General features: G+C 43.1%; 1 protein-coding gene across 6 annotated transcripts in view; it reads left to right on the top strand.

Moving 5' to 3' along the window:
• Window positions 1-27,883, top strand: part of EML6 (EMAP like 6) — a 170,351-nt gene that overhangs the window by 70,608 nt on the left and 71,860 nt on the right. For 5 of the 6 annotated variants that reach the window (XR_013836564.1, XM_079968390.1, XM_079968387.1 and 2 more), the window contains 9 exons: window positions 5,440-5,641; window positions 10,294-10,431; window positions 11,430-11,686; window positions 14,699-14,911; window positions 17,274-17,441; window positions 18,751-18,857; window positions 21,952-22,070; window positions 23,950-24,136; window positions 26,251-26,356. Coding sequence is in view for 5 of the 6 variants with exons in the window: in XM_079968390.1 (XP_079824516.1) it covers window positions 5,440-5,641; window positions 10,294-10,431; window positions 11,430-11,686; window positions 14,699-14,911; window positions 17,274-17,441; window positions 18,751-18,857; window positions 21,952-22,070; window positions 23,950-24,136; window positions 26,251-26,356 (1,497 nt within the window). In the remaining variant the exon portion in view is untranslated. The remainder of the gene's footprint in view (window positions 1-5,439; window positions 5,642-10,293; window positions 10,432-11,429; window positions 11,687-14,698; window positions 14,912-17,273; window positions 17,442-18,750; window positions 18,858-21,951; window positions 22,071-23,949; window positions 24,137-26,250; window positions 26,357-27,883) is intronic. The other variant, XM_079968389.1, reaches the window with a different exon arrangement.

Raw genomic sequence — 27,883 nt, 5'->3', positions numbered from 1 at the left:
TAACTGAGGAAAACCAAGCACATTTGGGGGTATAGCTCATAGGGGTGAGTGCAGAACATTTTTCAGGAAAAGTGATGCCATATGTATTTTATTCCTACACAAACACACACGTGTGTGTGTGTGTCCCCACATACCTGTATTTATATATGTGGTTGTGTGTCTAAGAGAGAAAGAATGAGAGAGTGGGGAATGACAAAGCTAATTTCTAAGGTAAGAATCACAGAAAAACATGTGGACTATCCTTTTGTTTTAGAGCAATTCCAGTTTCCATATACAGTGGTACCTTGGGGTGCGAACAGGATCCGTTCCGGAGCCCCGTTCGCTTCCTAAACATAACGTAAGACGCGTCTGCGCGGGTCGCGTTTCACCATTTTCCGTGCATGCACATGACGTCATTTTGACCGTCTACGCTTGCGCGAACGGTGAAACCCGGAAGTAATGTGCTGTGCTACTTCCGGGTCACTGCGGAGCGCAACCAGAAAGCGCTCAACCTGAAGCATATTTATCCCGAGGTATGACTGTATACTTTTACAATTGTCAGAAGAGGGCAAAAATCTTCTCTTCAGAATGATAGGCAGCAGTAGGATGCCATCATTTATTTATAAATGCCATTTACCCCATATGTGCTGCTTGTAAAGGCATGTCAGTTAACCTCCCACAGGGGGTCTAGAACGCATTCCAGCCCTGAAGGAAGTTAAAATCTTTTTAGTTTAAGGGGGGGGGTCTCATTAGGGGTTCATCAAATTAATGTCATTTATTAGCCATTGATTCTGCGTAGAGAACATTTGGAGAGAAGCACATGAGGGCAAAGAAAATTGCAGCACACAAATGTAGAGGTATAAACTATTAATACTAATTGGCTCATTGAGACAGAATTCCACTTGCAGAGAATTCTGCAGATGCACTTTGGCTCCTTTTGTATCCATGAGGGGGGGGGAATCATGTGCCCCATGGCACTGTGGTCTAAACCACTGAGCCTCTTGGGCTTGCCGATCAGAAGGTCGGCGGTTCGAATCCCTGCCACAGGGTGAGCTCCCTTTGCTCTGTCCGAGCTCCTGCCAACCTAGCAGTTCGAAAGCACAAAAAGTGCAAGTAGATAAATAGGTACCGCTCTGGCGGGAATTTCTGTGTAAGTGCCTATGCAAATGTCCTGAAAACACCGGAAAAGTTTTGTGTTCCAAGTTCTCAAGCCCAGGAGGTCTGGAGACAACCTGTTCTGGTCAGTGTTGCACTCCCTTAGAAGAAGATGCTTCATATTTTGCGGATACTCCATGATCCAGCATTGTCACTGGAGGGCAAAGTTTCCTCAATGGTGAGGAGTTCCTGTTTCCAGCCCCATCTGATTTGCCAGCCACAGTATTTTTCGCTCCGTAAGACGCACCTGACCATAAGACGCACCTAGTTTTTAGAGGAGGAAAAGGGGGAAAGCTCCATTTTTGGGGGGGATCTGCTCACACTTGTGCAGCTTCTTTTGCAGGGGGGAAAAGCACCGTTTTTTGAGGATCAGCTCAAAGTTGTGCAGCTTCTTTTGCAAAGGGGAAAAGCCCCATTTTTTTGAGGATCAGCTCAAAGTTGTTGAGCCTACTTTGCAAAGGGGAAAAAAGCCTGTTTTTATGGGGTTCAACTCACAGTTCTGCAGCTTCGTTAGGAAAGGAAAGGGAACCATTTCTACAGTTTCCAGACAGATAATCTAATCAGCCAGTCACATGTTGCTGGGGAAACAAACAGCCTCCATCTGTAGAACATTCAACAATGGAGGCCTGGGCAAGGGGGCGGGGCCGGAAACGGAGCCAGTGATCGACCACACATTCACTGCATAAGACGCACAGACATTTCCCCTTACTTTTTAGGAGGAAAAAAGTGTGTCTTGTGGGGCGAAAAATATGGTATATAGCCACTTTTTGGCAGAAATGACTTGGCCATGATGCTTCGTGAGCTCTAAGTGTGGCTACTCTTGAAGACGACTTGGCAACTTCAACTGGTTCAAAATGCAGTGGCCAGATTATTGACTAGGGTTAGGTTTAGAACTCATGTAACTTCTCTTCCAACTGCTTTGGCTGCCTGTTCGTTTTCAGGTGCAGTTTAAGATGTTCACACTAGTGTTTAAAGCCCTAAACACCTTTGGCGCCAAACATCTGAGAGCGCAGAAGCTCTTGGGTATTAAGATCAGCAGGGAAGGCCCTCGTGGTAATTCTCCCACCCTTGGAAGTTCAGGAGGGTGGTGACCCAGAACAGGGGCTGCCACTAACGTTGGGAAACTCTGTCTACACAGAATTGTGTCTGGTACCTTCACAGAGGTAGTGTCCAGGATCAGTTCTGAGTTGTGAGACCACATCTTGTTGGGATGCTGCTGGGAGTCAGGGGCAATTTGCAGCCCCCCAGCTGGCTCCAGCCACCGGCCGGCAGCCGGGCGATACTCCGGTTCTCAGAACAGCATCAAAACTGCGACTCAAGCCTCAGATATCTTTAGAGACTCTGAGCATGCAAACCAGCAGAGATAAGAACTCTTTGCAGCAGAAGAGGCGGACAGAAATATGTGTAAGCAGTATTTACAGGCATTTTATTCAGCATAGTTCAGGAACAAAGGAAAACATGTCTGCTTCCTTTCGTCTCTAGCAAAACAGCAGCAATACAAAAGCTATATACAAACGGAAGTTCCCAGCAGATCTGTGCTGGAAGTAAACAGGCATGTGACACACAACAGTCCTGCCTGTACCCTTTTAAGGTGGAACGGAACTATATCCTAACATCCTCCCCCTTTCCGTGTAGCCTGTAGTACCTGTGGTTCAACCCAATTGCAACCTCTGTACATAAAACTTAAGTTGTTCTCTGTTAACAGTCTTAGACAACAGATCTGCAGGAATTTCGTTTCCTGGCATGAATGAGTCCTTTCTGAACTATATCCTAACAATCTTTAGAGGGGGTGAACCCCCCCGAAAACAATCTGAGGACATAATTCTGGGTTAATGAGAGAAAGCTGGAACCTTCATGCCTTGCTTGAGGAATGGGATACAGGTCTTGCATTCATGACCAGCTTGTGGGCTTCCTGTAAGCATCTGGTTGGCCGTTACAGAAGCAGGATGCTGGGCTGAATTAGGCCCTTAGGCTGAACTAGCCAGGCTCTTCATATGTGAAAGATTTTTCAGAGTCTGAACCAGGAATTAATATTAGACCATGCCATGTAGTGACTTAATCCCCATGAAACATAGCAAACCTGTAGTTTGATCGAAGAATGAGATTAAAGTCAGTTTTATATTTGTATTTTTGGAAGCAGGGCACATCTGCTTATTGTACAGTAGAAGAGAGCTTTATCTGACGAAACAGATTGCAAGTCTGCCAGCAGCGAGAATTAACTGTTCTGTAGTGCTCATCCATATGCACTTTGTTAACATAGTCAGTGATGGTAAACTGGAGAGAGAAAAGGACTGATATCTGATTCGTATCAGATAAAATACCTCTCAATTAAGAGTGCTTAATAAAGAACGGTGTGTGCATTTACATAAATTAACCTTTGGCTACTCACAAGCTGAAGAATGGAAAGAATGATGTTTTGTGAACAGGTGTCAGCAGTTACCTTAAAAAAATAAATAATGTGTGTGTGCCGAATCAGAAAATCAGCATCCAAAATGAGGTCTTTCCACATTGCAGTCCATGGAGAGATATGTAGCACACCAATGGCATATTGCTATTTTCTGGCCTGCTGGGCCCTGTTTTTTGCAGACCCTGGCAGACAGGCCTTAACAAGCCCCAGGTGAGCTGCCTTTCATCTTTGATAGACAGCACTGGACTTGGCAACTGTGAGCTTGTCCATGCTACTATTTGCCCTGCTGCATCCCCACAGGAAAACTCTCTTATTTACTGCTGAATCAGAGCAAATGTCCATCAGATTTTCCACGGACTGATGTTTGCTCTGATTCAGCAGTAAAGAGAGGGTTTCCCTGGGGGGAAAGCAGCGGGGCAAACAGAAGAATGCTCAGACCCGTGCCTAGAAATCATGAGACAAGCAGGAAACAAGTGGCTTTACATTATTATGCATGGACTCCCATTAACTAAAACCTCGTGTAAGCTGCAAGTTACCTGTATTCTTATTCATTGTAGTTTTATGAGCTGCACTGAATACCAACTGAAGGAACACTGGTCCACTGCAGGCAGAAGCTAGCCAGGGCTGAGTGCTTTTAAGTCACACTGCTTTCAGTGCACATTTTGAACACCCACAGGAAACAGTGCAACTTAAGTAGGGTTGCCACATGTCCTCTTTTTCCAGGACACATCTTTTTTCCCGGGGTAAAATTTCTGTCCGGGTGGATTTTTTTAATTTGCCAAATCTCTCTGGCTATATTTTCTGGATGAGACATAGGTTGAAGACTTGCTTTCCTCTTCTCTTCTCCTGCTCCCCCTCAGCAATATATCACAGCTTCTATAGCTTACATATAGTAGAGGTATTTAAAATGAGAGTCGTCATAACATGCTCTTATAGGCTCTTCAGAATCTTCTTCTTTGGCGATCACTTGTAGTCAAGTAAGATTGTCTTCTATGAACACGGTCTTAACAGTGAGTCCGTAAGTGACTGTGGAGGCCAATTCTGGATCTCCATGTTCTTCCACAGTGGGGACATAGGTTTCTAGGTGGGAGTTGATCACGGTGAGGGTTTGCCAAGTGTGCCTTCAGCACGTTTTCCCCTTTCATCCTGAGTTTGAGGCAACCCTAACATAAGGGGTTAACTTTCACTGGATCACAGCACAATGGATCAGTATGTCTTGCTGTTGACCAGAAGGTTGGTGGTTTGAGCCCACCCAGGGATGACTGTGGGCCAGAGGGCCCCTTTCAACTCTATGATTCTATATGCCATATAAACAGACTGATAGCCAGCCATCGTCATTCTATTTTTATATATATATATATATAAATTTTTATTAGTTTTTTTAACATAGCATTTTCAACAATAATTAAACATACTTTTATACCTTATACAATCTTTTTTTGACTTCCATCAATCACATCTGAAAATTTTCCAATCTAATCACTTAATATACATTTCTTACTTTCACTATTACTTTTAAATCTCATAATGAATATCTCTAATCTTTCTCTATTTTGCAATGTTTCATTTATTTCTCCTTACAAAACTTCTTGTAGTCCAACCAGCATCATTTGTTGATTATAGTTGCTCTTCAAATAGTTCGTATATTTCTTCCAATCTTCTGTGAATCTCTGGTCCCGCAGGTTTCGAATCCTTCCTGTCATCTTATCCAATTCTGCGTAGTCCATTAATTTTGTCTGCCATTCTTCTTCCGTCGGAATTTCTTCTAGCTTCCATTTCTGGGCTAACAATACTCTTGCTGCTGTTATTCCATATGAAAACAATTTAACATCTTGTCTATTAATATCCTCACCTGTAATCCGCCGTCGTCATTCTAAGGCTATTCTGTCCTCTCTCAGGTTTGTCCATCCGAAGCGTGTGCTGGAAAGCAGACCGGCTTTTAGCAGGGACGCAGGACAGCGAAATATTTGAGGTCATCGTGAGAGAAAGAGACAAGCCCATGCTCATAATGCAAGGTCACTGCGAAGGAGAGCTCTGGGCCCTGGCCGTGCATCCCAAGAAACCGTTAGTTGTTACCGGCAGCGACGATCGATCCGTGAGGTAAGGCAAGAGCGTAAGAAGATGGCCTATGGACTGTCGCCACATACATTCTGGGGAGCTGCCATGCTTTAAAATGGGGATGGGGGCATTTCCTTGTTGGTAAATGTTAAGTTGTGGGTTGACATAGCAGACGACACAGCGATTTCTCCAAAGCAGCTCTTTATTTTGTAAGCTGGAATAGAACTGACTAGCAAACAGCTCAGCCGGCCTGCTTTTATAGGCAGCCGGCTGTCAACATTGTAGCAACAACAACCCAGAGTTTCCCGCCTAAAATAACTGACGTGGACCTGAGTGAAAACTATCTACAGACCTGAGTGAAAACTATCTACAGTATCCCCCTGCTGGCCCAGGGTGAAACTTCACTACATAACAGTAAACATCCCAGGGAGGGACACAGCAGTGGGGAGTGGGCCCAGAGACACAAAGTAAGTACAGTGGTACCTCGGGTTACGTACGCTTCAGGTTACATACGCTTCAGGTTACAGACTCCGCTAACCCAGAAATAGTACCTCGGGTTAAGAACTTTGCTTCAGGATGAGAAAAGAAATCGGGCTCCGGCGGCATGGTAGCAGCAGGAGGCCCCATTAGCTAAAGTGGTGCTTCAGGTTAAGAACAGTTTCAGGTTAAGTACAGACCTCCGGAACAAATTAAGTACTTAACCTGAGGTACCACTGTAGAGCAATGTATGCGTCAAGCCCTGTAAAAGTCAGAGGTTTCTGTTCGCAAACACACAAACATGCATCATGAAAGAGGATGTGCAATCAAAGCAGATGCTTCACCACTGAACTATGGCTCTGAAAACTATTCCTGTTCTGCTAAATTTTTCTCAGAGGAAGGCTCAAGCATTAATTGTTCCGAAACACCAGTAAAGCTTATGAGAGCCTTAATTTACTGCTGAGGTGGTTGCTAAGTAACCCATTTTTTGGATGCGAGGGGATGCAGCAGCCAGCATAAGTTTCCAGTAAATGAACTCAGTGGCCAGGTGTCTGATAGAATAAGCTGGAGTAGTTCCAAGAAAACACAATTCTTTGGACTGGTTAAGGATTGCAGAAGTCAGGGTTTTCGACAAGTGAATTACAGAGCTTCCAAAGGAAGCTGAAGCAGACTTTCTGAGAAGTGCGAGCAGCTGCTAGATTTCAAGCAGTCTTAGCTTTTGGCAACTTTCTGCTTAGAAAAGAGCATGGATCTGTGTCTCCCCTCCCCTCTTGTCTCCCTGACCCAGAAGAGGCATGAAAGGGGCAGAGGAGAGAATAGCTGTACGCATGCACAGCCTCCAATTGTTTGGGGAAAGCCCTGGAAAGGAGGAGACAACAACTTCTTCTTCAATTGTATTCTGCCATATAGCTGCAGGCCTCAGGGCGGTTCACAGGACAACACAAAAACAGCTATGGGGAGCCGGGGACATTTAGTCTCAGCAACTGATTTCATGGAGTAAGACCCACAGAGAACGCTGCTGCTGGGCTCATTAGACCCAACACTCAGCCAAGTCTGTGAAGATTGTGTTTTTACTAATAAAGAGTTAACTCCAACTTGGAACTGTGTGATTTACTGACCAGCATGCTCTGTGACATGAGGGCTGGCAGAGACCCCTGTCTGAAACCCTGGACAGCCACCGTAGACAACATTGCGTAGACAACATTGAACAAGATGGACTAGTAGTCTGACTTGATAAAAGGCAGCTACCTATGCCCCTTCCTAATTTTTCTAAACATTTAAATATGGAACCTTTCTCCTTCTCCTATATTCCTTGCGTTTTCAGACGGTTGATCTGAAGAAACTGTTTTGAGCAGGCATCCCCAACCTTCGGCCCTCCAGATGTTTTGGACTACAATTCCCATCATCCCTGACCACTGGTCCTGTTAGCTAGGGATCATGGGAGTTGTAAGCCAAAACATCTGGAGGGCCACAGGTTGAGGATGCCTGGTCTTGAGCATAGTTGTTAATATAAGGGCAGGGTCAGATTTGTCAAAGTCTGCCATGCTTTTCCCCCCCTAATGAAACCAAACCCTTTCGACGAACTCCTGCATTAAACTTGATCTCCCTAGTTGACTTAGTACATTCCTGTATCGCTTCAGTTTGATGTCAGGGTAATTCTGTAATTCACGGGAAAAGCCGAGGAAGCCAGTTTCCTAGGAGACGGGTCTTTCCCTCTCATTTTTACCATTCTGAGCAGCTGATACTAACTATTCTTGATGTGCTGAACATGTTGAAATATCTGTGATTTTCTGATTCATGCCTTGCATATGCTTTGTGGCATCATTTGCATATTGCATTTTTATTTTATTTTTTACTTTAGCAGAAACTGGTGTTCGCTCCTGGTGGAAAGATTTGTCAGTGTACTGGGGTTGGAACATAGCTGGGTGGCTGAGCACATGCTCTGCATGCAGAAGGGCCCACATTAAGTTCCTGGCATTTCCATTTAACACGATTAGGTAGCAGGCAAGGGAAAATATTTTTTCCTGCAAACCCTACGCAGCCACTACCAATGAGAGCAGATAACACTGGGCTAGGTGGACAAATAGCCTTAACTTGGCACAAGCAGCTGCCAGTGTTCCAGGTGCAGTGTTCTGGGGGCTTTGGTGTAATGTAGATAATATAATAATAATAATTTATTATTTGTACCCCGCCCATCTGGCTGGGTTTCCCCAGCCACTCTGGGCGGCTTCCAACAAAGATTAAAAATACATTAAAATGTCACACATTAAAAACTTCCCTGAACAGGGCTGCCTTCAGATGTCTTCTAAATGTCAGGTAGTTGTTTATCTCTTTGACATCTGATGGGAGAGCGTTCCATAGGGAAGGCCCTCTGTTGGTTCTGGGTGTGGAAGACTCAATCAGGAGACAGACCATAGTTCTGCTTTGTTTTGCTGGAGTTAATGTGGTGTATACATGACCCCCAAGTGGGAGCGGGTGGCGCTATGGTATAAACCACTGAGCCTCTGCAGCTTGCTGATCAGAAGGTCAGCAGTTCAAATCTGCGCAACGGGGTGGACTCCTGCTGCTCTGTCCCAGCAGTACTTTTACCTTTTACATGGCCCCCATCATCACATCTTGTTAAAAATATATTGTTGCCAATCGGGTAAGCCCCATCGTCATTTTATTTATTTTAAAAATTATTGGTCACTTTAAAAACAAACAAACCAAGTTAATTCAAAGCGATTTACAATACACACACACACACACAGACAGACAGACAAACACAGGGCAAATGACTTCACTCAGGACAAGGAAGCAACAAGCGTACTGAAATATACTTGGAGTCGAGAGTGGATTTCATGCTCTTTATTCAGCTCATAGTGGTGAGGAGGAATGGAAGTTCCCCCAAAATGTCTGCTTTATATACATTATTTACACAATGGGCTGCACGTGACTGGCTAATTCCGGGATTCTCCTGTAGGCCAACCAGGTTGTGGATTCACTTCCACTTGGAGCTAGATTGGGTGGCTCCTGCAGACCAGTCATACTGCTGCATTGTTCTAGGACCAATCAGACAGCTGCATTCTGAATCCTATTGTTCTAGGACCAATCAGACTGCTGCATTTTGGATCCTATTCAACTCGGTACATGACAGTACATTCGCTGTTCTCCATCAGCATAGGGCTGCACTCACAAAACCATCCCATTAGCCCAAGGACTTCTGCACGTACAACTGGACTTCTCCCACTTCTCTATCGCCATGGATCTAGATCTCCATACACACAGGCTTGATTTTGTCCAGGGTTTCTTCCAACCCTGAATGGGGCATGTGCATGGGGCACGTGGGAAAAGGAGAGGAAGTCCTGTTGTGCAGCCAGAATTCTTTGCACCAAAAAGATGACTTTGTTGGATACAATCCATGGACCATGAGAGTGTTCCTACTTTCTGTCCTGCAGGCCTGAGGCTTCTGGAGTAAGCACACACTCTGTTTCCTATCCAGTTCCTAATGCAATTAAATCTTGCAGCTCACCTACCAATAGGCATTCCAGAGCTCTGGAGAAGGAAGCCCTGGGAAATGGTAGCTTAAACAACTCAGTAACCTATTACCAGTCATTAAGGTTAGGGACGTGGGTGGCGCTGTGGGTTAAACCACAGAGCCTAGGACTTGCCGTTCAGAAGGTCAGCGGTTTGAATCCCCACAACGGGGTGAGCTCCTGTTGCTTGGTCCCTGCCCCTGCCAACCTAGCAGTTCAAAAGCACGTCAAAGTGCAAGTAGATAAGTAGGTACCGCTCTGGCGGGAAGGTAAACGGCATTTCCGTGCGCTGCTCTGGTTCACCAGAAGCGGCTTAGTCATGCTGGCCACTTGACCCGGAAGCTGTATGCCGGCTCCCTCGGCTAATAAAGCAAGATGAGCGCCACAACCCCAGAGTCGTCTGCTACTGGACCTAATGGTCAGGGGTCCCTTTACCTTTAAGGTTAGAAGCCACCGTCCAAAAGTGCACAAAACTCCTCCAACGTCTCAAACACCTATATTATACTTGTAGCACCCAAGTGATTATTGAGGGTTTTTTGTGAATGTGTTAATGATACAATTAAAAATGCAGGTTTTCATCATTTGGGAATAGGCTAGTGTAACAGGAAGTGAGAGCAGCAACAAAAGTTTCTGCTGCCAAGTAAATTAACTAGCATATTCTGCAATGATAAGTTTTCTCTGGTCCTTTTTGTTCTTGCTCAGGTTATGGAGCCTTGCTGACCATGCCTTGATTGCTCGTTGCAATATGGAAGAAGCTGTGCGAAGTGTATCTTTCAGCCCTGATGGATCTCAGCTGGCACTGGGAATGAAGGATGGTTCCTTCATTGTTCTGAGAGTAAGGTAGGAGAAAAAGAAAATTAATCTAACAAAAGCAAGCATGTTCTAAAAACTCAGACCAAATCTGAAATTGTAAGTTCTCCTTGCACCATTCTATAACAAGTCCATAGCCCAGCTCATAATTTTCTTATAAGCCATGGTTTGTTTGCCTGAGAACGAGGTGTGTGCCACAAGTTTTCCTCTCCCTTTCTCCAGTAACCAGATCCTAGTTTAAAAACCTGGTTTTTAAGCGGCCCTTAAACAACAGTTTCCCAGTTCAGACAGCGTGGGGAATATTTTTAACATACCATAATATTGTCTTTAAAGCTGGGCACATGAGCTGAGCAAGAAAGACGGGAGCTGAAGAGACAGCAAATCAGCAAAAGGCTTGCTTTCAGCCTGATACACTATCATTAATTGAACTGAAATGGGCCTTTTTGGATTGGGCTAATTTTGTGTAAGTGGGGGTTAATTTGAGTTCGTTGGAGATGAAAGCGTTGGGAATGTACACAAATGGAAGAGGAGATTTTGCACATTCTTCAGTTAACATGCATAGTGTCCAAATGATGTTGAATAGTGTACAAAACAGAATACTCAATAAGATACTGTGCACATTATTAGCTTGTCAATGTACACATTATCTGGTTATGAATTGCGAGTGTTACCCAAGTAATATAGGATGTATGGTTGGAGGCTGTGCTTATTTATTAACCTGTCAATGTACAAAATGGCCCTAATAAATTCACATTCTCTGATACCTGCTGGTAATAATCTGTTCTGGCTTACTGACACTGTGCACTTCTTCTAAGGCTGCAACCCAGTGCACACTGTTCTGCCTGTAGGCTCCAGTGAAATAAAACCTCTGTTTTAATGATACCTGTTTATATTATTTTTTTAACATTTTGGGAACTTTTTAATCAAAGTAATAAATAAGTCAGGACTTTTGAGGTGGCGTGGGCTTGGTTTTGGTTTTAACATTTTGCAACTTCAAGCCTGCTGTTGACATTTCCACCCCTTTGCAGAGATATGACAGAGGTAGTTCATATCAAAGACCGGAAAGAAGTAATTCATGAAATGAAGTTTTCGCCAGATGGCTGCTATCTTGCAGTGGGTTCCAATGATGGCCCCGTGGATATCTATGCAGTTGCTCAACGGTACAAAAAAACTGGAGAATGCAACAAGTCTTCTAGCTTTATTACTCATATCGACTGGTCTCTGGACAGCAAATTCTTGCAAACGAATGATGGTGCGGGAGAACGCTTCTTCTACAGGATGCCATGTAAGACCTCTCCTTTAGATTTGCACTGGTTTTTAAACATCTGTAAATAGAACTGTCCACTTTTAAATTTCACAGTTATAAAAGCTGATTGGTACCAGGGAAAGGCAAATCTGTCAGCCTCAGTTTCTAGTCAGATTTTCATTTTCAAGTCTTAAGTTTTCCACATTTTCACATCTGTGATTTATTTTTAAAGTCCTCAGGAAAATTCACTAGCATTTTAGTGCGGATTTCTCCCAGTATACATATTTTTGCAAAGAAATTTCCTCAAATAAAATTTATTTTTTTCACTAATATATATATATTTTAATGCACATTTTACTGCAGTGTCTACATTATTGTACACAATACTTGACTAGAGAACTACGGATATTACAAAATTAAGAGAAGTGCAAGTTTTGAAGGATGGTTGTGTTTTGGTTCTCGTAATGTCTTAGGAATATTGTGACTTGGGCAAGTTCTTTAACTGCAAACCTGGGTTTAACTTATTTCCCATCCCTGCTTGCTCTGCAGTCCTCAGGCAGGTCTGCTTGACTTCCTTGATATGAGCTAACAATAGTGACTAGTACAAGGTCATACAGGGGGACGCAGGTGGCGCTGTGGGTTAAAGCCTCAGCGCCTAGGGCTTGCCGATCGAAAGGTCGGCGGTTCGAATCCCTGCGGCGGGGTGCGCTCCCGCTGCTCGGTCCCAGCGCCTGCCAACCTAGCAGTTCGAAAGCACCTCCGGGTGCAAGTAGATAAATAGGGACCGCTTACCAGCGGGAAGGTAAACGGCGTTTCCGTGTGCGGCTCTGGCTCGCCAGAGCAGCGATGTCACGCTGGCCACGTGACCCGGAAGTGTCTCCGGACAGCACTGGCCCCTGGCCTCTTAAGTGAGATGGGTGCACAACCCCAGAGTCTGTCAAGACTGGCCCGTACGGGCAGGGGTACCTTTACCTTACCTTACAAGGTCATACACACAGTGAACTTCATTGCTGAGCAGGGGTTTGAACCCGACTTTTTCTCATCCTAGTCAGATTTACTACCCCACCTGAATTATGGCCAAGGTTGTGCTCAAATTGAAATCATTATGTGTTGATTCAGGAAAGAAATGTGATAAAATATGTAACAGAAACCTTTTTTGAAGAAAAATTCCAAAATCCTTTCATTAACAATTATTCTGGAACTGGTGGGAAAGGTCTAGAATTTGACCTGATGCAGCAGAAAGGATAATGGAGTAGCCATTATCAGAATCTAGAACAACTCCAAAACTAACTCAGGTTTCTAAATCATCAACATTGTCATCTTCCCTGTAGCAAAACATGAAAGTATAATCAGGTCACATTGGAATTAATAAAACAAGCAAACAAATAATAACACAGACCGTTGTTAAAAGTGGACTCTGCAATGAAATGTTGCAGTATAGCCTGGCTGCCAAAGTGAGTGCCCCTGCCCAGAGTTCCATTTCAGCCATTTCCTCCAAGTAGAGCATTCCACTGTTCCTCCCCTTCCTCTATTTTTATATCCAGCCGTCATTCTATATTCCATGCCTTCTGAGCCTGCACAGTGCTCATTTGGGATCGTTTTGGAGTGTCTGCAAAATGGGTCCAAAATGCATGCAGGTTAGAGTCAGACTTTGGGAGGGGGGTGTCTTTTGAAAAGTATTTAAAAAATAGGGAAGGGTTGCATGGGGTGCCTACAGGGGGTGGCGAGGGGTGGCTTGCTCATTCTAAATATATGTGTTTATTTTAATGTACACACACACACATACATACCCGTATTTTTCGCTCCATAAGACGCACCAGACCATAAGACGCACCTAGTTTTTGGAGGAGGAAAACAAGAAAAAAAATATTCTGAATCTCAGAAGCCAGAACAACAAGGGGGGTCGCTGTGCAGTGAAAGCAGCGATCCCTCTTGCTGTTCTGGCTTCTGGGATAGCTGCGCAGCCTGCATTCGCTCCATAAGACGCGCACACATTTCCCCTTACTTTTTAGGAGGGAAAAAGTGAGTCTTATAGAGCAAAAAATACGGTACATGTCCAGCTAGTGAGCAGGAAGTTTAGAGCGGTTTCAGAGTTCACTCCTATTGAGTGTGGAAGCCAGACTCCATCTCTCTGCACTTTTCCAGAGGAGAGCTTTCTGGGGACAACATGCAGCTCAGATGAACGCCGCTTCTTCTGAAACAACAGTGATGTTATGAGATTTGTAAACCCTAGGCTTACAGTGAACATATAAACAAAGGAGTTGTGTCACATTTTTGTGATCAGGCAAGGAGTCTTGCTACACCCAGCCCTACTTTTTGAGCGGCCAGTGATGATGACGAGTGCCCAAGAATAAAAGAGACGGTGGAAGAAGATTGGAAGAAGTTTAAAGAATATCTGAATAAATATGTTAATATTTAAAGTCTAGAATAGCCTTGGAAGTGGATATAGGCTGTAGGGTTAGAAGTAGAAGATGGTGTATTTTAAAATAGCATTATTTGTAATTGATAACATGTGAAGATTTCTATGGTAAAAGTAAGCGTGATACAAAAAAAATGGTTAAAAATAATGATATATGTAAACTGCTAAAGATGAGGTAAAATGAAAATCAGATAGGGGGGACTTGGGGAAGCTCATCTAACAATGTTTAGAAAAAATAAGGATAAGACAAGAATTTGTTTGTATTGTTAGTTTTTCTGTTTGTGTTGTTTAGTTGTGTTATAAAATGAATAAAAAAATTTGGGGGGAAAAAGAAAGAAAAAGAATAAAAGCCAAAATTAATTGTGTACAATCAAAATCAAACTGCTGACAAGATTCTCAGGAAACTGGTAGTGAAATACCCATACATACCTGGAGGTGCCAGGGATTGAACCTGTGACCTTCTGCACATGAAGATTTACCAATAAACTGTGGTCATCCCACAGCTGACATGGAGGAAATCCTTAGCAGGCAGGTTGATATGGAACTAATCCCTTAAAACAGGAAATTTCCGTTCCATTACTTCTTCTGAAACGCAAATGGTTAAACAGCTTATTAACCTGATTTCGTTTCAGCTGGAAAGCATTTAACAAGCAAAGATGAAATCAAAGGGATTCATTGGGCTTCCTGGACGTGTGTGATGGGATCAGAAGTGAACGGGATCTGGCCGAAGTATAGCAACGTTACAGACATCAACTCTGTGGATGGAAATTACAATAATGCAGTTCTGGTGACTGGAGACGATTTTGGATTAGTTAAATTGTTCAGATTTCCTTGTCTAAAGAAAGGTAAGACCCTGTCCTGTGCATAACTGATTGCTCGCTTGCGGTTGGGATTGATCATTTAGTTTCCATAGTAGATCTTGAGCCACTTTCAGGTGGGCCTCAGCACCAGAGACTGCCCAGTACCTCCTCGCTTGTCCGCCCTGCTCCCTAACCATGTCAAGTCCTTTTGGATGGACCAGTGTCAATAATTTATCTGTTTCATTGGCACATACATGGAAAATATCCAAAATATACTAGCATGTAGAAGTGAAATGGAAAGCAGAAAGCTGAAAAAGTGGTCTGATATCTTTAACTCGAGCTTGTTAGTGGTTGGTGGTGGCTCCTACCAAGGAACCTTCAGGCCAGTAGTCCATTATATATATATATATATATAAAGTTCACTTTGCCTGCCTGGTTTCACTCTGTAGGACATACTAGGCCTTGACCAACTCTCAGTCAAGTCTTTAACTGGCTGTGGATCCAATGGAATCCCCTCCAAGTCAGGTCATTCCGCAATCCTGAAGACTTTGCTTGTTGCAATTGGTAGAAATAACGTAAAGAGCATAAGAAGTCGTGCTAGATCACAGCAGAGGCTCATCTGTGTCGACATGCAGAGGGCCGGGAGGCCAGCTGGCAAGCCCCAGCTTGGACGTCTCCTTCCATCAGCCTGGACTTCAAAAGCCAGGGCATGCTATTAGCAGAGTGTACTGTGCACACAGAATAGGTGTGAGGCTTGTGAAGTCGTACTTCGGCTACAGATTCATTAAGCGGAAATATACTCGGAGTCGAGTGTGGATTTCATGCTCTTGGTAGTAAGGAATGAAAGTTCCCCCAAAATATCTGCTTTATATACATTATTTGCACAATGGGTCGCACGTGATTGGCTAATTCTGGGAATTCTCCTGTAGGCCAATCAAGTTGCGGATTCACTTCCACCTGGAGCTGGATTGGGTGGCTCCTGCGGACCAATCATACTGCTGCATTGTTCTAGGACCAATCAGACTGCTACATTCTGAATCCTATTGTTCTAGGACCAATCAGACTGCTGCTTTTTGGATCCTATTCAACTCAGTACATAACATAATCATAAATCAGAACAAAGAAACATGTCGTCTCTCTCTCATGTCATCTCAGAGAGAACAGCAAAAGCAAAAGCTGTACACAAACATTCCAGCATACTGTGCTGGAATGTAAACAGACATGTGACACAGAACATTTCCACATGCCTGTTCCTTGAGGTGGAATGGAAATGTCAACAATCTAGTCCAGCATTTCATTCACACAGTGCCCAACCAGATGCCCACTGGAAGCCCACAAATCAATACCTGATTTGCCTTGGATGCTCGCTGTCCATGTTCAAGAAACACAATATTAGAAGTTGCTGAACGCTAAGCTATTGAGCATCCTCTGTCCTTCTGAGGTCTGCTGGCTTTCAGAACGGGTTTCTTTCAATGTCTTTTCAATTATTTTATAAAACAAACTTCAGAGTCAAGAGGACAAAGGCCTTCAGGCTGCATCTTACAGTAGCAGTGGAAGGATTTCTCTTCCGATTTACTATTTATATCACGCCACACAGCTGACATAAAATAAATAAATACCCTGAAAGCTCTGCCCCAAGGAAACTGCAATCAAGCATGCATGGGCAGGGGGAATATGAAACTCAAACATGCAATGAGATAGAACAATTCTGTCATTAAGCTTACATGATATTCAGTGCTTTTTTTCTGGGGGGACGCATACCCCTAAACATTTTGTGAATCTTTGTACTTTTGTCCATTTACTGTATTTATTTTTCCCGATCTGAAGTATAAAATAGTGATTTTCTTGAGTCAAAATGAGAGTACCCCTAAACATTTTTTTTAGAAAAAAAAGCACTGGTGATATTTGCATTGACTTATGCAAACAACTTCCATCATAAACTCTCAAGAACTACTTCCAGAGCGTTAGATGTTTTAGTCCACTGCAGCAAAAGAGGAAACAGCTTTATGGACTAACAAAGGATTCTTTGTTATTTTCTGTTTATTGAGAAGTAGTATCTAATATGATAACACCAGCAAGCTAATATCTGCCAGTACCGAAGACAAAGACAAAACCTACAAAACGAGGGGAAATGAATATGCCATTTTGACTACCATGATACGAAGACTGAGTAGGGTAGGCGACAGGGCAATCATTTTAGTGAAAATGATTGCCCATAATTGGGAAAGGAAAACACATTTTGTGTGTCTGTGTTGATCAGGTATATAATTTATTGTGACTTCATGATGGCTGTATTAAAAGAACTTACGGTGTATATATATTTAAAAAGTAACTATGCTTTTTTCTGACATTTCATGAATTTTATTTGCAATTATCAATATGGTTTTTTTTATTATTATTATTCTAGGAGCTAAATTTAGAAAATACGTTGGCCATTCTGCACATGTTACCAATGTCCGTTGGTCGCATGACTTTCAGTGGGTAATAAGTACTGGAGGTGCAGATCACTCTGTTTTTCAGTGGCGGTTTATTCCAGAAGGTCTAACAAATGGAATCCATGAAACAGCACCCCAGGGTAATGCAAATAACATTTCTTTATTATTCGTTCGTTCGTTCTTTCGTTCACAGAATTATGTCCTTCACCATTATGGTCCCAGGATGGGTTATTACAGCAACATAATACACAGTTGTAGAACAGCCACAGTTATAAAAACCAACAAACCATTCCAACTTGAACTGAGCAGTATAGATTCAGCCAAAAGACATAGGCCCCTCAAAGCAAAATACCGTATTTTTTACTCTATAAGACTCACTTTTTCCTTCCTAAAAAGTAAGGGGAAATGTGTGTGCGTCTTATGGAGCGAATTCAGGCTGCGCAGCTATCCCAGAAGCCAGAACAGCGAGAGGGATTGCTGCTTTCGCTGCGCAGCAATCCCTCTTGCTGTTCTGGCTTCTGAGATTCAGAATATTTTTTTTCTTGTTTTCCTCCTCCAAAAACTAGGTGCATCTTGTGGTCTGGTGCGTCTTATAGAGCGAAAAATACGGTACCTTCACTTGTTTTGGGTGCTTTAGCCAAGCATTGAAAGAAGTTGCAATTGAAAAGATAGCTTTGATGGATTGAATGGGTTTTCTTTTAATCATTATCCCCCAGAATACTTGAATCCAACATGTACATTGCCTTTTGCTTTCCTACAGGCCCATGTTCTCATTGGGTGCAGTTTGCTCAAATAATACATGTACACAATGTTCACTGTGCATCAGGGGATGTCCACACATTTAAATCAGTAACTTATAAAAATCATTTCAAACTGCAGAGACCCACAGGAATATTTAGCTAGGACCAATGAAGAAAAGTTGGAATAGGAGACATAGGGAGGTTTGAATTTGCTGGAGAGCAGATGGGGAAACACTGAGTACACACAGCTTTCTAGCGTGTCACTAATAGATGTCGGTGAGAATCCTAGAGAGTTGTATGTGCACAGAGTAGAGAACAATATGAGCAGCTGGAGCTGTATTTGAACCTGAACAGAAAAGCCAATTTTTAGTGAAGAACTGCATACTTCTGTAGAATTATGGCCATAATGGAAAAGAGAAATAAACTGAAAATTCATGGAAGGGGGTCACTGAATACTGTGCTCTACTTGCATCTTTGGTTAGGTTCAGTGTGCATGTTTCTACTGCCAAATCAGAAACAATTGTTTGAACAAAATAAAATAAAATAAAATAAATCCTTCCAGTAGCACCTTAGAGACCAACTAAGTTAGTTATTGGTATGAGCTTTCGTGTGCGTGCACAAGTTTTTGTATTCATTATTTGCGGGGATGTGGCTTTAGTTTTTAATTGCCTTTATTAAAATGTCGTCTGGTGCATTCTCCCATGTGCAGAAAGTGGCATAGATTCACACAGCGAAGAATCTGACTCCGATTTATCTGATGTGCCAGAGTTAGACTCAGATATAGAGCAAGAAGCTCAAATCAACTACACCCGACAGGTGAGCAATATGGAAACAGGCCATTAGACCCAGCAACCTGGAAACCCACCGAAACATATTCAGCGGAGGGATTTTAAAGTTGAAGGAAGGAAAAGTTAAGTGAAAGAACTGAGCTCGAGAGTTTAAATGAGAGACCACGTTGAATTTAAGGAAATTTAAGGCTCAAAATATGAACTGTGGTATTCAAACTGTATTTGTACTCAGCTTTCTTACCCCGACATTTTATTATTATTATTATTATTATTATTATTATTATTATTATTATTATTATTATTTTCATATAAAGATTTTCCATAGGTAACAAAAATACATTCAGTGTCTCTGTTTTTAAGTCTTAGCATCCTTCGTACAAATGAATTGCAGTCAGTTGGAGACATTTTTTGTTGGAGATAATGTGGGATTGAGGAGGGGAAAGAGAGAGAGGGGGGAGAAAGTAGAGAAATAGAAAGTTAGGAGGGGGAGACAGGAAGTTAAGCTTTCTTTCTTTGCATAATATATTAGTGGAGGTTTTTTTGTTGCCATTGTCATGTGGATAGCGGTCTTATTTTTAGCAAGAGGTCAGAGAGATGACATTGCATGTTAATCATGGGACTGATCATTCCACCCCTTTAGATCAGTTAATTAGAAAACCTTTGAATGAGCAGGTGCAGCTCTTTCCAGATACTGCCTTTTAAAAAAAAATGTTGAAAAATATGCAGCTCTTCTGCAAGTCTCTTACAGAATCATGCACAGGATTTTCAAACCCACCGCTCTCGTTAGCCGGTAAATCCATAATTAATGTTAATTTATTCTCATGGAATCATCGAATTGTAGAGTTGGAAGGGACCCTGAGGGTCATCTAGTCCAACCTTCTTCAATACAGGAATCGTCCTTTAAATTAAAGGGCTACCAATAAAGCAAGGAATTATATGAAATAAAAATGCTGAATAAATATGTAGGGATTGCATTTCATTTTCACTGAAGGGAAGAAGATTTGCATGAAGTTCCTAAGCATGCATTTGTTTAAGACATAAGTGGCCTTCCAAATGCTTTTGCCATAATGACCCTAAATCTCTTACTTTCCAATCTGTTTGTTGAAGCTAAAAGAAAAAGTATATTGCTTCAACAATTGCACCCTTCTCTGCATTTATGTGAGTGTTTATTTATTATTTCCATTTATAAGCTGCCTCTCATTCTGTAGGATCCTAAGGAGCTAAATGTAGTGTACGCCATAAAGCAATAAACAATTAATTAAATCATCATTTAACTCACGTGGACTAATAAAAACATTGAAAACAGCTCAGCGCAGCAGCAGCAGCATCTAAATGGTCGAGTTCATTTACAGATGCCTGTGTGAAACAATGGATGTTTTAAGTTAAAGGTAGTCTTATCTCCATAAGCAGGTAATTCTGCAAATGGAGGGGCCCCCATAGAGAAGGCCCCGCCTTTGTCACTGCAGAATGCATTACACTCACCAAATGGACTGTGAGGCAGGCTTCCTCTGCAGATTGCTGGACCTGACCTTGCAGTTATGGGGAGATAACTCAGTCAGTAGTGCATGAGACTCTTAATCTCAGTCCAGTATACCTGAAGGAGCGTCTCCACCCCCATTGTCCAGCCCGGACACTGAGGTCCAGTGCCAAGGGGGCCTGCTGACGGTTCCCTCGCTACGAGAAGCCAAGTTACAGGGAACCAGGCAGAGGGCCTTCTCGGTAGTGGCACCTGCCCTGTGGAACGCCCTCCCACCAGATGTCAAAGAGAAAAACAAACAACTACCAGACTTTTAGACGACATCTGAAGGCAGCCCTGTTTAGGGAAGCTTTTAATGTTTAATTTTAATATTCTGTTTGAAGCCTGCCAGAGTGGCTGGGGAAACCCAGCCAGATGGGCGGGGTATAAATAATAAATTATTATTATTATTATTATTATTATTATTATTCTGAGGGTCATGGGTTCGAGTCCCTTGTTGGGCAAAAGATTCCAGCACTATAGGGGGTTGGATTGGATGACCCTGATGATCCCAACTCTGCAACTCTATGACTCTTAATTCATTTGTCCTGTGTTGTGACTTTAGCTTGGGGTGAGTCTTGGGCACAAGAGTTTGAAGTTCCTTCCTCCTCTTCCACAAGGGGGCTTTTTCTGTTCCCAACTTCCAATAGTAGTCCTACATATACCCTCGCCGAAAAGCATTGATTGAAAGTTCAGGGGCACCCTAAACATCACCATATGGTTTATGGGATGTTCAATCCAATGTTTCTTTAAGAATCAGTGTGCATAGCATTGTGCTAAGGGGCTATATCAGCTGTAACACAGATACTATTGCTGCTGCCTGGGGGTATGACAGAGAATCGTGGGGGGGGGGGGGCGGTGATGATGGGAAACGAAGATGCTATGGCTTGGAGGGACAGCTGGAGAGTATATGTAGAGCTGTTATGGCTCACAGGCCATCTATTAAGGAACAGGGTTGTATGCAAGCAGTCGTGATTGATAGAAACAACTCGGACATGTACTTTGCAGAGATTTCCAGTGCCTTAGAATCTTGCAGCTTCCCAAACGCAGGAAATTTTACACCCACACAGGAATCTTTGGAAGCTGTTTTGCAGCTGTCCGCTGGATTAAACCGATGTCACAGTATCTGAGTTCCTAACCATCTCTTTAAAAGATTTACATGCCTAATATCTGGTGTACCTGTTAGCAGTGTAAATCCATCTCCTAGTTCTTTCAGCGCTCGCAAACTGCTTAAATCTCCTGTGTCATTTGCATATGTCACAAAAACTCCCTGAACGAATGAAGGAAGGATCTACATATGTTTGGTTTTTTTAATTTAAAAGAATTAAGACAGTGGGGCGGGGGGGCGGAATCAAGTGTCACACATAAACATAGTTTTTAAACTTTTTTGTGCAGTAATCGAATGAGCTTGGCCTGATCTTCCATTACTGGTGCTTCTGATACAAAGAATTCAGACTTCTCAAAGAGGCAGATTTTTGTCATGCATTACAGGGTAGTGACATTGATCTTGCAAATTACTATGCTCCGTCGTGGCGCAAATAGCAATAAGCCACATGGATTATTGGACTGGGGATGTGTAATGCAATGTAACTCTCGATTATTTTAGGTTTACAAAGAAGATCTACCTCAACTGAAACAGCAAAGTAAAGAGAAAAACCACTCAGTGCCCTTCCTTAAAAGAGAGCGAGCCCCCGAGGACAGCTTAAAGCTGCAATTTATACATGGGTATAATAACTTTTCAGTAGTGACTACTCTTGTCTTTTCGCTTTTATAGACTACAATTTGCAGAAAAAGGTAATCTGTTCTTGGCAAAACCAGAAATAGCACCTAGATTTAGAGACTGTGTCTGAAGTTATCATGAAAACCAAGAAACACATTCTCAGTTTAGGGAAATGGAGTTTTCTGTTAGGGGCTTGCATTGTAGTTTTGCATTGTGCCTGCTTCCAAGTCAACAACACATCAGCTGTAGCCTATGTTAAGTATGGAGAACTGAAACCTGTAACAAAATGGTGCCGTATGGATTGCTCCTGTTCATGCTTTCCTAAAGGAGATGTCATTCCATTTACCGGTATACAGTGGTGCCTCGCAAGACAAAAAGAATCCGTTCCGCGAGTCTCTTCGTCTAGCGGTTTTTTCGTCTTGCGAAGCAAGCCCATTGACGGCTTAGCGGATTAGCACTATTAGCGTCTTAGCGGCTTTTAGCGGCTTAGCGGATAAGCGGATAAGCGGCTTAGCAGCTTAGGAAAAGGGGGGGGGGAAACCCCGCAGGAACTCGCAAGACATTTTCGTCTTGCGAAGCAAGCCCATAGGAAATTCGTTTTGCGAAGCACCTCCAAAACGGAAAACCCTTTCGTCTAGCGGGTTTTCCGTCTTGCGAGGCATTCGTCTTGCGGGGCACCACTGTATATGTATTACATTCCTATACCACCTCTCTTTCCAAGGATCTCAAGGTGGTGTACATGGTTCACCTCCTCCCCAGTTCATCCTCACAACAACTGTGTGAGGTTGGGTAGGCTAAGAGATAGTGACTGGCCTAGTGAGCTTCATGGCTGAGTGGAGATTTGAACCCTGGTCTCCCAGGTCATAGTTCAACACTCCAACCATTATACCACACTGGATCTCAGGTGCTTCAATGGCTCTCATTTCCTTTTCCGCCCACCTTGCAAGAACCAGCATTCCATGTCCTCTTAACATGCTCCATGTTTTAGCAGCTGACCCTCCCTCCCTTAGGGGGCAATTCCAAGCAAAAGTATTGTTTGTGTTTATGCAGCACAGATGGTGCTGTCTAGGCTACCGAAGGAACAGTATTCAAAAAAATTGAGTTCACCATAGGAAATACAACGTTCACAAAAATGGGTAACTGCTTCCCACAGGCAGCAGTGTCCAAGGCATAGTTGTCAATGTTTCACTTTTTTTAAGGGAAATTCCCTTATTCCGAATAGTATTCCTCACAGGAAAAGGGGAAAGTTGACAGCTGTGGTCCAAGGACCAGTCCACCCATTTGCTTTAACATACGGAGGAAGGTGGAGGTGAATCCTTCCCATTTCCTTTTCCACCTATACTTCAAAGTTGGCTTTCAGAGTTATTTTCTGGATCAGTAATAATTTATGTGTCTGGAACTCTTGGCTGGATTGGCTTAACATGGCGATGTTTTGCATAAAAATGGAAGCCATGCAGGCTTTTTGCTGGGCACCACTGTAGAAATGAATTCCTTTGAAAATATCCATTAATATCAGTTCATCTGCACGCAGGACTGTCCAATGAAACCCTTTTTAGCATGTGTTGAAAGCTCAGATTTAGTTCAGGATTTAAGGTGAAACTGGAAGACAACTTGTTTGTAGACTGTGAATGAAACCAGCTATCTGGTTCTAAGTAGCTAGCTTGTGACATTTTGTCCATGCCAGGAATACCACCCAGCATTATTCTTAATCCACTGCTTCTCATATTGAATCTGTATCCTAAATACATTACTTAGAAATGGAGTCTGGTTGATTTCAGGAAAATCTGAAGGCACTTAGGATCATAGTACAATATCCTTTGCGTCTATAGTTTGCAGGCCACTTTGCTAAAATGTTCACCTTTTGCTGTTTTTCATTCATCCCAGTTACAGAGGCTATGACTGCCGAAACAATTTGTTCTACACACAGACTGGGGAGGTGGTATACCACATTGCTGCTGTTGCTGTTGTTTACAATAGACAGCAACACACCCAAAGACTGTATCTCGGTCACGATGATGATATCCTCAGTCTAGCCATCCATCCTCTGAAAGACTATGTTGCTACTGGACAGGTAAGATTTTGGAGAAACAATGCTTGCCAATTCAATGGAAATGTATTATTATTATCGTCGTTGTTATTGTTTTTGTTGTTTACTTATTGTTGCACTTTGTTTTTTGTAAAATTCAAACACCATACCAACCTCCTTAGGAATGGTGTGATTTAGTATATTGCAAATTGGACCTACAAGAAAATATTGCATTGGTTTCTCCTGACACCTTAACAGGTCTGCTGCTGTTCACCCAGCCGTCCTGTGAGATATGATAAGCTGTAAGAGGCTCAAGCAAGCCAATTCATTCCCATCCTCAGTTTTCCAGCGGCAACTCAATATTCCACCATTCCTGGAGGCCACTAAGCATGCTCAGTTCTTGTTTGGCTGGTTTGAGTTTGGGGGGGCCTGTTATTTGGGGGGCTCTTTCAGACTTTTATTTTAAAATGTTTCTTTTGTATTGCTGCAAACCTTGGAGTCCTCCAGACATGCTGATACCTCCCCCTTGTTTCTCTGTTTGGCTCCAATCCTGTTGGCATGGGGTACTGTTTGCTTCTAGAAGGAGTTATTATTGCAGCTACTATTTTAGTTTTCCATTTCTGAGTGTACATTTTAGGGAGGGATATTAAGGTAGTCTGCATAACTTTCAGCATAATGGTTTCATTGGGATGCCCATGTTCAAACATCCCTATGGCCAAAATGTGGGGGGTGGGGTGCAAGGAAGACAAAGTTAAATGTTGCCTCTGCTGATAGTAAGGAACCCGTATCCTTGCAGAAAAATAGGAGAGCATCTCCCCAACAGAAGGCAGGATGTGGGCATCAAACCATAAAATACATCTTATGTTACAGGGAATGTATACCATTTATAGTATAGATCAGAAGGTCGGCAGTTCGAATCCCCGTGACGGGGTGAGCTCCCGTTGCTCGGTCCCTGCTCCTGCCAACCTCTCAGTTCAAAAGCACGTCAAAACTGCAAGTAGATAAATAGGTAGATTCAAGTAGATTCTGGCGGGAAGGTAAACGGTGTTTCCGTGCGCTGTTCTGGTTCGCCAGAAGCGGCTTAGTCATGCTGGCCACATGACCCTATACGCTGTACGCTGGCTCTCTTGGCCAATAAAGCGAGATGAACGCCACAACCCCAGAGTCGGCCACGACTGGACCTAATGGTCAGGGGTCCCTTTACCTTTACCTTTAGCCAACAATATGGGGAACAGTGAGGTTTACTGGCAGCGATATTTATCCGTCCTGATAAGCAGCAATGGCTAAGGTTTCAGGAGGTCAGATGTCCCACTATTGCTGCAGCATCAAGAAAGGAAAACAAAGGATAAAGTTTAAAATAAAATAGAGTTCCAGTTTGGGGAATGTTAGACTCCAGTGATGGCTAGACATCCAAGAGTATAAATCAGAGAAACGTGTTTATTTTTTTTTATTTTGGCTAGAGGGAGCCAAGTAGGAATGAAGACGATGATACGTGTATGAATCATCAGTGTGATAGCGCTGGTCAAAGGATCACCCCGAAATAGAATGCAGGAAGGAGAAGAGAAATGCTTGAAGGCTTAAAGCTCATTGGAGCAAACCCCAAAAGTCAAACAGGAGGAGGAAGGCAAAGTACTGGAGAGGCTGCTAAGAGTGACAGGAGGGAAAACAGAAGAGGATAGGAAGGGCAAACTGAGGATGACTTCAAGGAAAAGGTTGCAGTCTGTTGTTATCCAAATGCTGGCTGGTAAAAAAGGGTATTGGAGGAACAGGAAGCGTGAAGGTAGGTGTGTGTCAGAAGACCCCTTGACCCCAGAGGGTGCCCAAGAAGAAGGAATTGAATGGGAGAGCCAATAACTAGGTGCTCCATGGATATATTTTGTCCTTGAGGGGTGTAGTGAAACTGAGGAGAGGAGGGCAAGGATGACAGCTTTGAAAATGGAAGTAAGATTATGAACAATGGATTGTGGCCAAGTCTAGATGACAATACGGGCAGGAAGCCTCTCGTCAGCACCTGAAATATCAAAGTAAACCGCACTTAAGAGACATCTGGTTGAGAAAACTAGGAAGTGTTTCCTGGCTGAAGAGTGTGTTGGGTGGAAATTATTACTGTCAAGTTTTTTGTTTACGCACAGCCGCTCACACCAGGTGTTCTGATTTAGGTTGGGAGAGATGCCGCCATTCATGTGTGGGACACTCAAGCACTCAAATGTTTGTCGCTGCTAAGAGGCCAACACCAAAGAGGCGTCTGTGCCCTTGATTTTTCAGGTAAGCAGCTAACCACTGCCAACTAGGGTCTCATGGATCCATCAGTTTGGGTTGCTGTCAATTTCTGTTTTTCTCTCCAATATTAGTATCGCCACATTTCCTTATCAGTTTCCAAATAAATAGGTTCAGTTCCCACTTTGGAGCAGGTCATGAGTGCGTAAACCTTAAAGCAAGTTCTTATGTCACTGTTCTTTTCCTTTCTTCGTAACAGTATTTATCAATAAGGCTAGCAACAGTGGAATTTACAGAGGGATGTTCCTAATGGATGCTGTGTACAAACCATCCTTAATATGCCTTATATTGTATCAGACTTTAAGCTGGCAGGCCAAGACTGCTTCCCTTTTAATTTTTGTAGGGTGCCTAGTTGTGGGGGTTATGTGTTGTATGAAAAATAAATAGCACTCCTAAAATACTACCTGTTTCACACTGTTATTGATGTGTTACGTTTGTTGCAAGTTTCTCACAATCTATACTTCAAAATATAGTTTTTGTTCCCTAAAGAATGTATTTTGACTGCCAGGGAAACATTTCATTTGAGTGCAAATCCCATTAGCTAGAGCTTCTCCGCATGGTGCTGTGACGCTAGATATTTTGTAAGTTTCGTGGGAGATTATACCTTTGCCTGAATCTGCTCAGCATTTCACAGTAGCTACCTCCTAAGTCTGCTTTCCTCCCTGATGAGTTCAGTAAGCCAGTGGAGCACATGCCATGAGAGCCTTTCCCCCTTTGTTTGCAAGCCACATGTTCTGTTCGCCAGGAACCACCACCACAGTCTGGACTGACAGTGTCAACAGTTTGGTGCAATCAGGCTAGTTTTGGATTTATGCCTGTGTTGGGTTGGAGGTTCTTCTGCCACTGAACACAGTTGAAGCTAAGCAGATGTGGGTGCTTTTGGTGGTTAGAGAGGCTGCACTATCCTCTTCTGTGCTTTCCTTGAAAGAGAGTACGTGCATACCTCATAGATATTGTGGGTTCGGTTCCAGACCATTGCAATAAAGTGAATACAGTGGACGCTTGGGTTGCGAACGTGATCGGTGCGGGATGCACATTCACAACCCGCAGCATTCGCAACCCACAGTGGCACATCTGCACTTCTGCACATGCGCAAAGTGCAATTTAGCGCTTCTGCGCATGCGCAACCACTGAAACTTGGAAGTAACCCATTCCGGTACTTTCAGGTACCGGAAGGTGCCCCATGATATTCTTGTAAAGAAGCTGGTAAAATGCGGACTTGACTATGCTACCACTCAGTGGATTTGTAACTGGCTGACTGACCGAACCCAAAGGGTGCTCATCAATGGTTCCTCTTCATCCTGGAGAAGAGTGACTAGTGGGGTGCCACAGGGTTCTGTCTTGGGCCCAGTCTTATTCAACATCTTTATCAACGACTTGGATGATGGACTCAAGGGCATCCTGATCAAATTTGCAGATGACACCAAACTGGGAGGGGTGGCTAACACCCCAGAGGACAGGATCACACTTCAAAACGACCTTGACAGATTAGAGAACTGGGCCAAAACAAACAAG

Source organism: Podarcis cretensis (genome assembly GCF_951804945.1).
Source record: "Podarcis cretensis genome assembly, chromosome: 3".
Lineage (NCBI taxonomy): Eukaryota > Metazoa > Chordata > Lepidosauria > Squamata > Lacertidae > Podarcis > Podarcis cretensis.
The sequence above is the reverse complement of the archived record's forward strand: the minus strand, read 5'-3'. Positions and strand labels throughout refer to the sequence as shown.